This window comes from Bos indicus x Bos taurus, chromosome 15 (genome assembly GCF_003369695.1).
Source record: "Bos indicus x Bos taurus breed Angus x Brahman F1 hybrid chromosome 15, Bos_hybrid_MaternalHap_v2.0, whole genome shotgun sequence".
Taxonomy (NCBI): domain Eukaryota; kingdom Metazoa; phylum Chordata; class Mammalia; order Artiodactyla; family Bovidae; genus Bos; species Bos indicus x Bos taurus.
In genome coordinates, this window is record NC_040090.1 from 49,328,903 (window position 1) to 49,345,045 (window position 16,143).

General features: G+C 50.9%; 1 protein-coding gene across 1 annotated transcript in view; it reads left to right on the forward strand.

The window, feature by feature from the left end:
- The window catches only part of OTOG (otogelin), an 89,958-nt gene that overhangs the window by 4,167 nt on the left and 69,648 nt on the right, over window positions 1–16,143 (forward strand). The window contains exons 5-18 of the mRNA XM_027562082.1: window positions 403–495; window positions 663–817; window positions 3,516–3,634; window positions 5,087–5,292; window positions 6,114–6,244; window positions 6,508–6,614; window positions 7,014–7,123; window positions 7,528–7,656; window positions 8,519–8,627; window positions 8,897–8,943; window positions 9,424–9,569; window positions 11,764–11,896; window positions 13,033–13,210; window positions 15,160–15,284. Coding sequence (XP_027417883.1) covers window positions 403–495; window positions 663–817; window positions 3,516–3,634; window positions 5,087–5,292; window positions 6,114–6,244; window positions 6,508–6,614; window positions 7,014–7,123; window positions 7,528–7,656; window positions 8,519–8,627; window positions 8,897–8,943; window positions 9,424–9,569; window positions 11,764–11,896; window positions 13,033–13,210; window positions 15,160–15,284 — 1,788 coding nt within the window. The remainder of the gene's footprint in view (window positions 1–402; window positions 496–662; window positions 818–3,515; window positions 3,635–5,086; window positions 5,293–6,113; window positions 6,245–6,507; window positions 6,615–7,013; window positions 7,124–7,527; window positions 7,657–8,518; window positions 8,628–8,896; window positions 8,944–9,423; window positions 9,570–11,763; window positions 11,897–13,032; window positions 13,211–15,159; window positions 15,285–16,143) is intronic.

Sequence of the window (16,143 nt, forward strand, 5' to 3'; positions counted from 1 at the left end):
CGATGAGGAAGAGCAGTCCATGAAAAGCTCTGGGCAGGCTCCTGCTCACCCCTCATGCGCCGTATTCACAGCTTTGATGCCTTGCCTGGTAGCCAAGAACTTTTAGCTTAGGAAACTGAAGGCCTAGGTGGGGCTGGCCTGGGGCCATTGATACATACCGAAGGTCAGTACTCAGACTTCACAGCCTATTAGGGAGAGGGTGGGGCAGCTGTCTGAGGCACCCTGCTCCTGCCCCCATCAAAGCCAGCTCCTGAGGAAAGTTGGGGCTCGCTGTGATGGGGATCTGAGTTCCATGTCGCTCTGGGAAGTGGGGGTCTGGAGTCCCATCGTGACGGAGGTGCTGCATCAATGGCTTCTGCCATTCTCAGCTTGATGGGGCGATGCCTTGCGTCTCCCTTGCAGACTTGTTCTCCTGCTTCAACGGGGGCGAATGTGTGCACCCCGCCTTCTGTGACTGCAGGCGCTTCAATGCTACCGGGCTGCGCTGCCAGATGGGTGAGTCTGGGCTCCATTCTGCCTCTGGGAGGGGCCACAGGTTTAAGAAAATCTGTGGACCTGAGACTCAGGGGTCTGGGTTAGAGGGAGTGGGCATTGAACCCACTAGCCTTGGGCTCAGTGTCCACTGCTGCTACACAGAGGTGCCCTTTTTGTCCCTGGCTCAGTATACAATGCCGGCCCTGAGAGAGACAGCATCTGCCGGGCGTGGGGACAGCATCACGTGGAGACGTTTGATGGCCTCTACTACTACCTGTCTGGGAAGGGCAGCTACACTCTGGTGGGGCACCATGAACCTGAGGGGCAGATCTTCTCAGTCCAGGTGAGGTGTTCACTGCCCCCTGCCTGTCCGGGAAGGTTCCTCTAGGCCCTGAAGGCTTGGTTGGCCTGGGCTCTGCTCGGCAGAGTTAAAGAGGCTGGCGCTTTCCTTCACCCTCCCAGCTCCTGCCCAGGGCTTCTGCACCTGGAGGCAGCTGAAGGCTCCGTGGTTCTCACTCATCCACTCACTTCTGGGTGCCCCTGGCCATTCACTCACTTAGTCTCTCATTCACCAAGTATTTATTAAGTGCATAGTTGTACTCTTTTCCTGGCACAAGGCCTGGTGCTGGCCTTGTGGACAACACCACAGATGTGGTCTCTGTCCTCATGTAACTTACAGTCTAATGGGAAAACAGACATCAAGTCAAATGAATCATTTCAAGTGCCACTGAGTGCAATAGAGGAGAATGTCAAACAGTTAGAAGAGCATGTGATGGAAACCTAACCTTGCCTATTGGGAAAGATGGTGATCGGGGAGGGCTTCCTGCTGCAGGAAGTGATATTTACGTTGGTATTTGAAGAATGAATTAGAGCTGGACAAGTGAAGGGTTGGGTACAGACAGGAGAACACTCTAGGTCAAAGGAACACCGGATGCTATGGTATGAACCTTAGATAAGAAAGAGCGTGGTGCCACAGAGGAAATGGTAGAGGTCCTGAGTGACTCAGCTTAGGGTGACCTCTTCTAAGATTTTTTGCATGCTCTGACCTCCTGAGTGGGCTCAGGGGCTCCTTTCTGTGGAACCAGAGTTCCACACCCTTACCTTATCATTGTGTTTCTCTTACAAAAATCTGTTTCTGGGTTGGTCTCCTCTTCAGATGTAAGTTTTCTAGGCAGGGACCATGTCTTTGCCATTGCTGTTCCCAGTACCTGGATTAATGCTCAGTAAAAGCTTGTCTTGTGTATGAACACATGTGAGAGTCACAGTCTCATGGTCAGACAGATCTGATTTTCACATTTACCCTGTGTGTCAAGTGGGCAGTCACCTGCAGGTATAGTCTCTACCTGGAGAAGGGTCTAGCTGGGGAGGCTGCTGTGCTGGAGGGCACCTTGGCCAGCATGGAGTTAGGCTGAGGGGTTGGGAGATGGGGGAGAGTGTGGTGCTCAGTGTCGCCCCTCTGCCAGCTGGGTGTGCCCCTTCTGTCTCAGGCATAGCCCTGCCAAGGGACTGTCTGGGGGCCAGGTCCTGGATGGTCCAGGGACCCTGACCTTTTTCGCCTCAGAGTATCATGGGTATCATACATCATGACTGTATCATTTTATGGTGGCTCAGATGGTAAAAAAAAAAAAAAAAAAAAAAATCCGCCTGCAATGCACGAGACCCAGGTTTGATTCCTAGGTTGGAAAGATCCCCGGGAGAAGGGAATGGCAACCCACTTCAGTATTCTTGCCTGGAGAATTCCATGGACAGAGGAACCTGGTGGGCTACGGTTCATGGGGTCAAAAAGAGTTGGACATGACTGAGTGACTAATCTGTTGTGATTACCTAGACCAGTGGGGTGCCACACATTCATGAGTTATGAAATGAAAAAGTAATAAGTCATAGTTAAGTCAAGTCAAGTCACTCACTCAATCGTGTCTGACTCTTTGTGACCCCGTGGACTGTAGCCCACCAGGCTCCTCTGTCCATGGGATTCTCCAGGCAAGAATACTGGAGAGGGTTGCCATTTCCTTCTCCAGGGGATCTTCCCGACCCAGGGATCGAACCCAGGTCTCCCGCATTGCAGGCAGACACTTTAACCTCTGAGCCACCAGGGAAGCCTTAATAAGTCATAACCAGCGCGAAAAAAAAAGACAAAAGAGAATATAAATAGAAAATATTGTAGAAATGCTTTGCACATTAATAGTGGTGAATATTATTTTGTAAAGCTTTTTGTTTTATATAATTTATATGTGTATATATTTCTCACTATGGGTCATGGTCACAAAAGTGTGAAAAATATTTAGGCTATGGAATGGCTTTGACAGGTCCTACTTTTAGTTGAAATGGCTCCATCCCGCCTAACCATGTTTAACAATAATCTAGTGGAAGGTTTGTTCACTCATGGGATGGATTTTCACATTTGGCAGAGGTACATTTCAGACTTTTCCCTAAACTCTGAGAGCCCCTGCCTGCTTTCCTTGGGTGCTGTGGCTTTGGAGGTGTAGGTTCTGTCTGAGCGGGGGCAGAGGAGACACGCATGTGTCAGGCAACTCAGGAGTGATATGTGTGTGTAGGGGACAGCTAAGCCGCCTCTACCAGGGTGGTGGTAGGAGTGTGTATTTATAGTGTGAGCATTGAGAGTGCCCTCTGATGTACCTATTTGAGATGTGTGTTGTGTTCATTATGAGTGTGAGATGGTGTGAGTGTATAACTGGGCTTTCAATCTGATGGGATAAGCTGGGGTGGATAAACAAAAAAACGTCCAGAAATAGGGAGACAGCACAGCTGGATTGGAATCCTGGCTGTGTGCGTGTCACCTGTGTCCCTCCACCTCTCTGAGCACGAGCCACCTCCTCTCTGAGGTGCAGGTAAAGATACCTCTGACCTCCCTGTGGTGCTGTGGGGACCGGGAGAGATGACAGAGGACAGGTGCTCGGCATGCCGCGGGCAGCAGTCCATCATTAGTGGGAGCTCAACAGGGTGCCTCTGGGCCCATAGCCGAAGCTGGGGGCCAGGTGAGTGGCAGGAGCTTGCTCAGTGGCCTCTGAAATCCCCCCCAGGTGCACAACGACCCGCAGTGCGGCTCCTTCCCCTACACCTGCTCCAGGTCTGTCAGCCTCTTCTTTGCGGGAGAGCAGGAGATCCATCTGGCCAAGGAGGTCACCCGTGGAGGCGTGAGGTAACTCCAGCACCTTCTGCCCTGAGCTCCCCTACTCCCTGGTGTGGGTGGTGGGAGATGGCTGAGCATCTGTCCTTCTCGAGTTGTTTTCTGGGGGCAAACAGAATCTCCACCTCTATGGCAGAAACATACTGGCAGATCAGCTGGGCTTACAGAAAGACGAGTCCCTCATGATTTTCTGGAACTCTCAGGCCCTGTGGGTTTGCAGACAATACATTTTCAGGCAATGAGCGAAGTTTCCCAGATAGCTGTATAGGCATGATTAACAGGTTTTTGCTTCCACAAGTTAAAGGAAATCTTCCTGAATGTATCCTATATAGTTCAAACCTCATCAGAGCAGACTTTGAGCACACTTTCACCCTTTTCTGATGGCATGGGGTCATTTGACTGTCACTTACCTTGTTGGGACCTCAGGGATGACTGAGGGACTATTTAAGGGGTGAAGTCCCAGCTTCCTACATCAAAAGGCTCCAGACTATGGTCCTTTCGGAAATCTGTCTTGCACCTCTTCTTCACTGGACTCTCCTTCCTTGGCTGTCCCCTGCCACTTCATCTTGCTGTTAGGGGGACCCTCCTGCACTGACCCTTCTCCCCTTTCTCATTTCCTGCTTCAGACCTGGAAACGGGGTAGCCAAGCTTTCTGGTGCTGAGTATAGAACTGAAGATCCACAGTGTTTCCCTGTGAATGAAGCCTTGGTAGCTGGCTCTTTTGGTTCTGGCTCTGACTGGTTAGACACTCCTTTTGCTTTCCTCCGGATTTTCATCTGTGTTAATGTTGCTAAATTCCAGATCGGCTAAGAGAGTCTGTGCCAGTAAAACAGGGGAGGATATTAAGATTGCTGGAGCCCTGAACTCTTTCCTTCATGTCCTGTTTGTCTTCTCTCTTGGCTTTTTCTTTTTCTCTTCCAACTCCTTTCTTGCTTCCCACCAAAAATATAAGCAAAGTGGATGTCTGTTTATATCGTCACTCCTGTCTAAAAAAATAAACTGGCAATTTCAGTCACTCTAAGATTTATTCCTGCCAGGGAAATTGCAGTTTTATTTTTTAAGTATTATTTTCTGCTTGACTAACTGCCCTTTATTTATTGAAACACCATCAATAAAATATATGTTAATAATTTTTGTATAAAAAGTTACCACTATTAGTGCTCAAAATCCCGTGATTGTCTTCACTGTGATTCCAGAGAGCAAGGGAAATTGTACTTGTGAAAAGCAACTTTAAAACTCTGAAAACCAAGGAAACCCCCTTCTGACTGTGGACTTCCAAGCACCCAAGAAGTCAGGGGGAAGGAAAATAGGGACCTTAAAGCCTGTGGTATCAGTGGCCAGGGGGTGAGGCTGATCCTGTGTACATGGTGGGTCCTGCGGGTAGAGGATGGTGGTCCCCTGGTGAAGGGCCTGGGCTGGTGGAGGTGGTGTGGACGCCCTGAAGCTCTGGGCTGTATCCTGCAGGCTCCAGCTGCCTCACGTGATGGGGAACCTGCGTCTACAGCCGCTTGCTGGCTATGTCCTCGTGCGGCTTCAGTCGGCCTTCACGCTTGCCTGGGATGGCACCTCAGCTGTTTACATTAAAATGAGTCCAGAGTTCCTAGGCTGGACCCATGGGCTGTGTGGGAACAACAATGCCGACCCCCAGGATGACCTGGTGACCAGCTATGGTGAGGCGCAGGCCAGGTGGCCGCCAAAGGGGTTTTGGTCGGGGTGGGGGATAGGCTGGGCTGGGAGGAGTGGGAAGGAACTTGGCACAGAACCCTGGGGTCATGGTATAAAGACCTGGGGGGAGGTCAGAGGCCTCTTCCAACTGTGTTTTAACCACTCTGGACCTCAGTTTCCTCATTTGTGAAATAGATGTAATGAGAATTTCTACTTAGGTTGCGTGAGGATCTAATGGACACTGCCAGGTGGCGCTGGCCCTGCAAGGTGTCTAGGGGATGGAGGGGCTGAGGGGACTGCAGGGTGCAGGGGCCAGAGGGAGCCAGGGAGAAAAAGGCTCCAGCTGGAGAGGCAGGAAGTTAAAGTGAAGAGTTTAGACCAAATCATAGCAACTCTGGCCAGAGAGAAAGTGCCACCTATGAGCAGCCACAACACACTGAACACTTGACCCATAGCGTCTCTTGTAGTCCTAGCGATAAATTCACAAGGGGATGGTTTGCCCTGTTCACACATGGGAACCTCATGCTCAGAGACGCATGGGAGCTTGTTCAGACTCATACGTTCATTCCCTCTCGATGGCATGGTGTTGCTTTTCTGAGTTTAGAGCAGCAGGGAGCCACTTCCTGGAACCTTCAGGGTCTTGGGCATTCTTGACTATGCTTACCAAACAACTCTTTCAGGAGAATGGCTCTGTAGGGAAATGCAGACCGGAATGGTAGCTCATGAGGCTGGTTTTTCAATGCCCTGCCTTTCTCTTGGCATCTCTTCGGCTCCACCTGCCTCCCCTGTGGCCCCCACCTGCGGTCATGTTTGTTCTGCCCTACAGGGAAGCTGACAGATGATGTGGCGGAGTTCGTGCACAGCTGGCAGGAGCAGGCCCCCAACCAGCCTCCAGGTCCCACGACCTCCTCCCTGCCCCGCCCTCCATGCCTGCAGCAGACCCCGGGAACCATGCAGGTGTGGCTCCTGGGCTGACCCCCCAACTCTGGCCCCCTAACCCCACCTAGTGTCTGGCTTAGGTTGGTTTCCTGTATACTTCTTGGAAAGTCACTGGCTGCAGGGGACCAAGGTTGTTGGTGTCCACACCCCTTCCGTCTCCTCTCCATCCTCCTCTTTCTCTCCCCTGGGCCCAAGTTGGGGTGCTGCATGGGACGGGTGAAGTCAGAGGGCCGCGTGTGGCCCTGCCAGCCTCCAGCTCTGGCTCCTGGCCCACACCCCAGGGTGTGTATGACCGCTGTGAGGCACTGCTGCGACCCCCCTTTGACACCTGCCATGCCTACGTCAGCCCTCTGCCCTTCATGGCCAGCTGTACCAGCGATCTCTGCCAGTGAGTGGGGACCCAGGAGCGAGGGTGGTACTGGGCTGTGGGGAGACCTCTCCCAGTAGTGGGCGGGGGCTCAGCACGTGGGCCACTGAGCTTGATGATCCCAGGCAGTAACAGATATGCTTCACAAAGTTCTGAAATGCTTATGTATTTGCATGGGTGGGACAGACTGTCCTCATTCAATCAAAGCCCATAAATGGGGCCTGACCACCCCCGGGTCTCATCAGTCAGGGGCAGTGCTGAGACGAGAGCCCAGATCTTCCGACCTCCAGTCTAGGGGTCTGCCTAGCTGCCTCCCCTGGCTACCTTTCCCAGCTGTAGAGTCTGAGCCCTGGCAGACTCCATTGGGTGCTGGGGGGCTGGCTGCAGGTTGAATCTTATATCCTCGGCTTCCCTGCACAGATCAGCAGGCGATGAAGCCACATGGTGCCGGGCACTGGCAGAGTATGCCCGGGCATGTGCCCAGGCAGGTCGGCCGCTGCAGGGGTGGAGGAACCAGCTCCAGTCATGCAGTAGGTGCAGCCTGATTGTGGGCAGGGAGGGATACAGACAAGCTCTGTCCTGGGGCTGTGGGTGGCATTCCCAGGCCTCAAGTCAATGTCCTGTCCTGCTGAGAACCACAGTGATCAGGAGTGTTAAGCCCTGAGGTTCCATCCCCATGAGACAGATGGGAAAACTGAGGCTCAGAGAGGGAGGGACTGACCTGGGGCCACCAAGCGCAATGAAAGTGGCTCTTAGGGTCTCCCAGGCTCTCACTAATTTCCTGGTCACCCGGTGCTCCCACTGGGACCAAGAAAGCCCTCCTACCTGCCCCCCACCCCCCGCCCCCAGGGCTTGGGTAGGCCCTGGTTGGGTCCTGGCAGAACTGGGGCCAGAAGGGAGCAGGCAGTCCGTACTATGCTGCCTTCCTTCCAAGCGGTGCTCTGCAAGGAGAAGGCCTTTGTCTACAACGAGTGCGTCGCCTGCTGCCCGGCCTCCTGCCAGCCGCGGGCATCCTGTGTGGACAGCGAGATAGCCTGTGTGGACGGCTGCTACTGCCCTGACGGTATGCTAGTGGTTCAGTGGGTGCCTGGCAGCATTTCTCTGGCCTGGCATAGATGAGCGTAAAGCCAGGGGTCAGAGCATGTCTGTTTGTAGAACGAAGGAAGGAAGGAACAAACAATACATGAATGAGTGAATGAATGGCTTAAGGGAGGTAAGGGTAGGGGCAGAGCCATAGCTCTTGAAGATTCATCAGGATATTTAGTTTCATTGAGACTGAGCTTTTTAAGGTGTGTAGATGGGGACAAGGTATTCAGTCATTCATTTATTCATTTATCACACATGTATTTGTTTAAACTTCCATCTGTGTACTGTTTTTCATGGTGTATAAATCTGCAGCACATCTAATGGTGCAGAGCTTGCTTGGTGAGGATGAGATAAAAAAATATAAAGATACAGTTGTTGACTTTAGGAATCTGAGTCTGGTTGCAGTGATGACACTTACATATATAACTCCAGTCTGAGGCATAATATGGTGAGGACCAGCTCAGGAGTTCAAACAAGAAAAGATACAGAAATTCATTTGTGGGGAGAGATTATCAGGGAAGGCTTCCTGGAGGAGGTGGCCCCTTAGTTGATTCTAGATACAGTGACAGGCTTCTGAGAGATGGAGAGAAGAAGCTAGTCAGCATGCACTTTGTGTGGGGTGAGTCGTTCTCAGAGCAAAGGTCTGGAGGTGGGATTATTTGCTCAAAGGGGACTCAGATCTGACCTGAGCCATGCATTTATACAGGAGAAAGTTTGAAAATGAGCTGGGTGGTGAAAGAGTGTGGATGAGTTGATTTTTATCACAGGCCCTGGAGCGCTATGAAAGGTTTGTAAACAGGAGTGGAGGTGAGTTAAGTAGGCCTTTGCTGTCACCCTAGGGCTGATCTTCGAGGATGGGGGCTGTGTGGCACCGGCTGAGTGTCCCTGTGAGTTCCATGGGACCCTGTACCCGACTGGCTCTGTGGTGAAAGAAGACTGCAATTCTTGGTCTGTGTCTACTGCTGGGGAGGGGAACGGTGACTTCTGGGGCTTTCCATCAGGACTACCCCTCCACCCCTCTAGGAGCCTGATCACCTGGGGCACTCACTCAGCACCTCTGAGTCACAGATCTCATCAGATCCACTCTGTGGGTGGACTCTCCACCACCCATTTTAGAGCTGGGAAGACTGAGGGCTGGGAAGGAGCTCTGCAGCCCTCTAGCATCTATCCTAGCCCTGCAGGGGTGAGTCCCTACTCCCTTGGTCTCTGTGTTTCAGCACATGCACTGCGGGCAGGTGGGTGTGCAGCACGTCTGTCTGCCCAGGTACGTCTGGCCCCACTTGGACTCCACCCCTTCTCTCAGCCCCTCAGCTTTTCGGGCCGGGGAGCTCAGAGGGCCAGGCCTGCAGCTGGGGTGGGGCACTCACTCAGTTCCATTGGCTCCGCCTGCCCCTCTTTGTGTTCTCAGAACTGCTCAGACTGATGAAGGGTTTTGTTCTGCCCTGGCAGGGAGGGTTTTTCATGGGGTCCCTCCTGAGTGTAGGGGGCTTGGACCAAGACTGGCCTCCATGCTCAGGGCCTGGTCTCCAGTTAGAGGGAGAGGAGAGGAGAGCTGCGTCTCCCTTCAGACAGACCTGGGGGGCTTCTTCCCAGTGACCGGGGCTCTCAAAGGGAGGGCCAGGGCTCCAGGCACCCCCGATTCCTGAGGACAGGGTGCCATCTCCTCTGGGTGCTCAGAGTCGCAGGGCAGAGGCACTCCCTGTGGGGCAGCCCCCCTGGTCAGCTGCCTCTCTCTGCCCCTCAGCTGAGTGTTCAGTGACTGGTGACATCCACTTCACGACCTTCGACGGCCGCCGCTACACATTCCCCGCCACGTGTCAGTACATCCTGGCCAAGAGCCGCTCCTCGGGCACATTCACAGTGACGCTGCAGAATGCCCCATGTGGCCTGGTAAGTTTAAGGGCTGGGACCCCAGGCTCCAGCCAGCCAGCTGCCCCTGACTGCCGCCCCCTAGAGAGGCTGGGGCTTTAGGGCACGGCCTCAGGGCCTCCCACAGCCCCACCCTGCTGTCTTTTGTTTCTGGGCAGAGCCAGGGGACAGCAAACTGGGTTCTGGCTCCAGAACATCTGTTGGCTGAGTCACTTCCCTGTCCTGGCTGTTGTTGTTGTTGTTTTTTTTTAATTTATTGAAATACATTTGATTTACAATGTTGTGTTAATTTCTGCTGTACAGCAAAGTGAGTCATTCTTTCTGGTTTTGTTTTCTAAATTTTACTGGAATATAGTTGATATACAATGTTATGATAGGTTCAGGTGTACAGCATACTGATCCAATTATACATATACATATATTCATTCTTTTTCAGATACCTTTCCCATATAGGTTATTACAGATTACTGAGTAGAGTTCCCTGTGCTACACAGTACGTCCTTGTTGGTTAACTATTTTATATGCAGTAGTGTGTGTATATTAATCCCAAGATCCTAATATATCCCTCCTTCTATGCCACATTTCCTCTTGGCTAACCATAAGCTTGTTTTCAAAGTCTGTTTCTGTTTTGTAATTAAGTTCATTTATATAATATTTTAAAAATTAGATTCCACGTATGAGTGATATCATATTTGTCTTTCACTGTCTGACTTCACTTAGAATGATAATCTCTAGGTCCATCCAGTGTTGCTGAAACTTGCATTATTTCATTCTTTTTTATGACTGAGTAATATTCCTTGTATATATGTATTACATCTTCTTTATCCATTCCTCTGTCAGTGGACAGTTATATTGCTTCCTTGTCCTGGCTATTGTAAATAGTGCTGCAATGAACATTGACAGGCTTGTATCTTTTCAAATTATGGTTTTCTCCCAGGTTGTGCCCATGAGTGGGATGGCTGGATCGTATGGTAGTTCTATTTTTAGTTTTTGTAAGGAAACTTCATACTGTTCTCCATAGTGGTTTATCAGTTTACATTCCCACTAACAGTGTAGGAGGGCTCCCTTTTCTTACACCCTCTCCAGCGTTTACTGTTTGTAGACTTAGAGCATTTTTTTTTTTTTTTTTTAATGTTTGGCTGTGCTGGGTCTTCATTGCTGCATGCACGGGCTTTTTCTCTAGTTGCTGTGAGCAGGGGCTACTCTGTAGTTGTGGTGCACAGGCTTCTCATTGCAGTGGCTTCTCTTGTTGCTGTGCACAGGCCCTAGAACACATGGGCTTCAGTAGTTGCAGTTTCCAGGCTCTAGAGCACAGGCACAATAGTTGTAGGGCATGGGCTCAGTTGCTCTATGCACGTGGGGTCTTCCCGGACCAGGAATCAAACACTTGTCTCCTGCATTGGCAGGCGGATTCTTTACCACTGAGCCACCGGGGAAGCCCTATAATAATATTGTATCAATAGTATTACTATGTGTTATATTATTGTTGTGATTATTTTTACACTATTATTATCATTCGCCAAGATGTCCCTTCCTATCTCTGCAGGCTAAGTCTCGTTAGCACCCTATACCTGTTTTCAGCACTGATCACAATAATTAACCAACTTTGTAATCCCTTATTTAAAATCTGTATCCCTCACGAGTGTGTATTCTTCATGAGGTCAGGGACTATCTCTATCACTTTCATCATGTATGATTGTGTGGAAGGGGAGTATAAATGGACCCAATGTGTACTGCCCATTTCGGGGATGAGACCCTGAGGCCCAGAGAATATTAGCTCATTTCCTGCCTGCTTATGAGTGGAGCTTGATATTCCGCAGGGTGTGACACATGGAAAGAGCTACACAAACACCAATAAAAGGACGAAATTAAATCCTGGGTTGCAGTCAAGTGGGGGAGGCCAGTGTTTCAGAGACTGGACTCTGAGCCATCTGGGGCCCAGCTCTGCTCTGTGTCATGGCCTGAGGGTTGACTACCATTTTTATTTGTAGTATCCTAGTTCTGCCACTAACCTTCTCCAGCCTGGGCCTCTGCCTTCTCATTCCCCAGATCAGAGCATTTGGTTAGAGGACCCCTAATGTCCCTTGGGTCTCTGACACTGTGAGGAGCCTGCCCCTGGCCTCAAACTGTGCTGACATCCCTGCCTTGGAGGGCTCTGTTGGGATCAGCAGGGAGACAGACTAATCCTTCCCATTTGGCCTTCCTCTCTCACTAGAACCAGGACGGAGTCTGTGTCCAGTCAGTGTCAGTGATTCTGCATCAGGACCCTCGGAGGCAGGTGACCTTGACCCAAGCAGGGGATGTTCTTCTGTTTGACCAGTACAAGGTCACCCCACCCTACACAGACGGTATGGCCCTGGTGGACAAGAGCTGGCTGAAAGTTAGCAGCGCAGGCTCTTCTGGCAAAGCACTGATATATGGGCAGGAGCTCACATTCTAGTACTGGGTGAATCAGGCCAGGGGACACCTTGGTCCCAGGAACATGGACTCTGGACTTGTAGAATTGTCTCTGTCCCCACTGAAGTGTGTTTCATGGCAGTATGATGGCTTCTCCTAACTTAAGGATATTAATGGAGCTCTCTTCCATCTCCCGGAGAAGGCAATGACACCCCAGTCTAGTACTCTTGCCTGGAAAATCCCATGGGTGGAGGAGCCTGGTAAGCTGCAGTCCATGGGGTCCCTAAGAGTTGGACACAACTGAGCAACTTCAATTTCACTTTTCACTTTCATGCATTGGAGAAGGAAATGGCAACCCACTCCAGGGTTCTTGCCTGGAGAATCCCAGGGACGGGGAGGCTGGTGGGCTGCTGTCTATGGGGTCGCACAGAGTCGGACATGACTGAAGTGACTTAGCAGCAGCAGCTTCCATTTCCACTCTATTATTATCCTTTCTGATTTCACAAGGACTTTGTGATAGCTTGTAGGAACCACAAAATCTAACAAAAATGGCAGAATGATTAAGAAATAAAATAGCATCAAAAAAACTAAAAAGAAAAAATAAAGAGTAAGGGCTCAAGGCTGAGAAGAGTGAAGATACAAGGGGTGTAAAGAGGTTTAAAAACAAAGCAAGTCACAAAAGATGTGAAATTCACTACAACTAAATCTAAATTTTAAAATTACTACAATTGAATCTGAAATCATATTTTCAACTTCCTGGTGGCCACTGTGAAAAAAACAAAACCAAAAACGGGTAGTTACAGAATTCTTTTTTGCTAGAGAAGGAAACATACCAATTGCTTAGGGAGGCAAGAAATTTCTCATCTGGGGCTGCTCTGGTAGCTTATCCCTGGGTCCTGATTTCATCATTGACCAGGATTTCTTCAGAGCTCCCCAAACCAACCCAGAGCTTCACTTCTTTGTGGCAGAGCTTGACTGTGTGTGAAGACTGGGCTGGGTATGGGGTGAGTGTGGGCTATGCAGGTGATGGCGGTGGATGGGGTGATCTTGTCCGAACTTCCTACATCCCTTCTCCTTCTGTGCCTAGATGCCTTTGAGATCCGGAGGCTGTCCTCGGTGTTCCTGCGTGTGAGGACCAATGTGGGTGTGCGGGTGCTCTACGACCGCGAAGGACTGCGGCTCTACCTGCAGGTGGACCAGCGATGGGTGGAGGACACCGTGGGCCTCTGCGGCACCTTCAACGGCAACACGCAGGACGATTTCCTGTATGTGCCCTGGGCCCCGGAACCGGAAGGAGAGGGGGAGGCGGGGCCCTTAAGATATGCACCTGCTGCTAAATCACTTCAGTCGTGTCCGACTCTGTGCGACCCCATAGACAGCAGCCCACCAGGCTCCCTGTCCCTGGGATTCTCCAGGCAAGAACACTGGAGTGGGTTGCCATTTCCTTCTCCAATGCTTGAAAGTGAAAAGTGAAAAGTGAAAGTGAAGTCGCTCAGTCGTGTCCGACTCTTAGCGACCCCATGGACTGCAGCCTACCAGGCTCCTCCACCCATGGGATTTTCCAGGCAAGAGTACTAGAGTGGGGTGCCATTGCCTTCTCCGAAGATATGCACCTGGACACTGTCTAATATTTCTCCAGAACCCCCATGGGTTCTCACTGTGCAAAATATGCATCATTGGTTGTTTATTCCTCTACATTTAAATTTGTTTCTTTAGGGCTTCCCTGGTAGCTCAGCTGGTAAAGAATCCACCTGCAATGCAGGAGACTGATTCGATTCCTGGGTCTGGAAGATCCTCTGGAGAAGGGATAGGCTACCCCTCCAGTATTCTTGGGCTTCCCTGGAGGCACAGTCAATTAAGCCGCCTGCAACGCGGGACACCTGGGTTTGATCCCTGGGTTGGGAAGATCCCCTGGAGAAGGGCAGGGCAACCCACTCCAGTATTCTTGCCTGGAGAATCCCCATGGACAGGGGACATGGACTGCGGGGCTGCAGTCCATGGTGTCGCAAAGAGCCATACAGGACTGAGCGATTAAGCACAGCACGTGTTTCTTTAAGGCAGGAGTTCACAGTCTTTCTTGTGCCAAAGAGTCATCCCAAGAGCTTGTTAAAATGCTGACTCCTCGGCATGAACATAGTTTGGGAACTTGGGAGGGGACAGAAAAAGTCAGACTTTCCAGAAAGGAAAACAAATGATTGATCTTGGTGGCTGGAGGTTCTGGTCAGTCCTTCAAGTTACACGCATTGGGTGATGTAAAAAGAAACGTGAGAGTCTTTCTTCAGCCAGAAATGAGAATTTGTTTGGAAAATCAAGAATACAAAAAACTTGAGAGCTTTTCCATGCAGGTACATTTTAAAATGTAGGATCCTACTCTGCCTTGCCTGGTGGACAGCTCCTTGCCTGGTGTCAGGACACCTGGTCAGAATGAGGGGAGCAGACTATGTTTATTTAGTGTGTGTGCTGCTTGCCATACTCCTAGCCGTGAATCCTGGGTGGAAATGGTGTTCTGTGTGACCTGTGTTCTCAATGTTCTGGAGCAGGAATGTGTATGTGGTGGGCGCCAGGCGGAATTTGCCCCTCATGGACCTATGACCTTTGGCCATTGTACCATCTACACCCAGTTTAGTAACCCTTGGAGACTGATGACATCTAGGAAACTTGAGTATCTCCTGCCCCTTGTTGCCCCTTGTGTGACTATTTCCCACCTGGAGAGAGAGGGAGGGAAAAGGAGTCTGGGGGAACTGTCCATGGAGGAGGGTGAAGGAAGTCCTTACTCCGTGAAGTTTGGTTCTTGGTGTCCCTGTTTCTCTCTTTCTGACATGAAGACCCAAGGGTGGGTAGGGAGTGTGAGCTAGTGTATGGCCTCAAACCCATATGGAGCCTGTTAAATGTGATGCGTATATGTATGCCTGCACATTTGTAATTGTATGTGTTTGAATGTGTCTGCATAGATCTCCTTTTTGTTTGCGTGTCTGTATATATTTGTGCTGTGTGTGTGTGTGTGTGCAGGTGGTACATGTGAACCTGTGAATGTTATATATTTGGGAGGGTACGCATGCATCGGAATATGGGTGCTCATGCTTTATGCTTGCCTCTGTGTGTGTGTGCACACGCATGTGTACATGAGCAGGTGGATGCTTACCTGGGTGTATGCTGTGTGTTCACTTGGGTGTGCATGGGCCAGTGTGTGAATGTGGCTCTACCATGGCTGCAGGTCCCCAGTGGGTGTGCCTGAGAGCACTCCACAGCTTTTTGGCAATTCTTGGAAAACGCTGTCTGCCTGCTCCCCGCTGGTCTCTGGCTCCCGGCTGGACCCCTGCGATGTGCATCTGCAAGCCGGTGAGGTGGTTGGGGTCAGGGTGCAGGTGGGTAGGATTAGTTTGAGAGAGATGAGATGGGAGCCTGGGCATGAGGATGTTGCCCACGTTGGGTAGGAGTGATCAGAAAGGAGGAGCTGTGGGGAGGGGATGGGCCTTCCCTTCTGGTGAGGATCAGGCAGAAGCAAACTTCACGTTCTACCCCGTCACCTGCACACACATCTGTACTGGCTTCCCCATCTCAGGGCAAAAGTCCAGGTCCTCACAGTGGCCCCGCCAGGCCCTGCACTCTCCTCCCATCTCCCTTATCTCACCTCCTCCCCACACCCACCCTCCACCTAGCTCAGCAGCACTGGCCTCCTTGCTTTCTTCTGACCCAGCCTGGTCTGTCTCCTCTCCAGCTCTTTGCACTTGCTGTTCCATTCTTCTGGAATGTTCTTTCTTCATAAACACATGCCTGACTCTCTACCTCTTTCAAGGTTTTAGTCTAACAACATCTTTCCACTGAGGCCTTCCAAACCACTGGGTTTAAAATCACAATTCCCCTCTGCCACCACCTTGCAATCCCCATTTTCCTTCTCAACTTTCTCTCCTTAGATTCTTCACCTTGAATTTACTGTTTGTTTAGGGACGGTCTCCCCAACCCAGAATGTCTGCTACACGAGAGCAGGGACTTTTGCCTGTTTCCTGTTTTGTCCACTCCTGTGACTCCTGACATGAGGAATGCATTGCATGAATGCCTGCACATGTTCACGCACATACATACTGCACATATATACACATACACACATGCACACACACTCCTGTGTACAGTCCCCGCAGCTGTGGGGAGGGAGGGAGAAGCTGGGGCCCAGAGCACCAGGCAAATCAGACCCCTGACC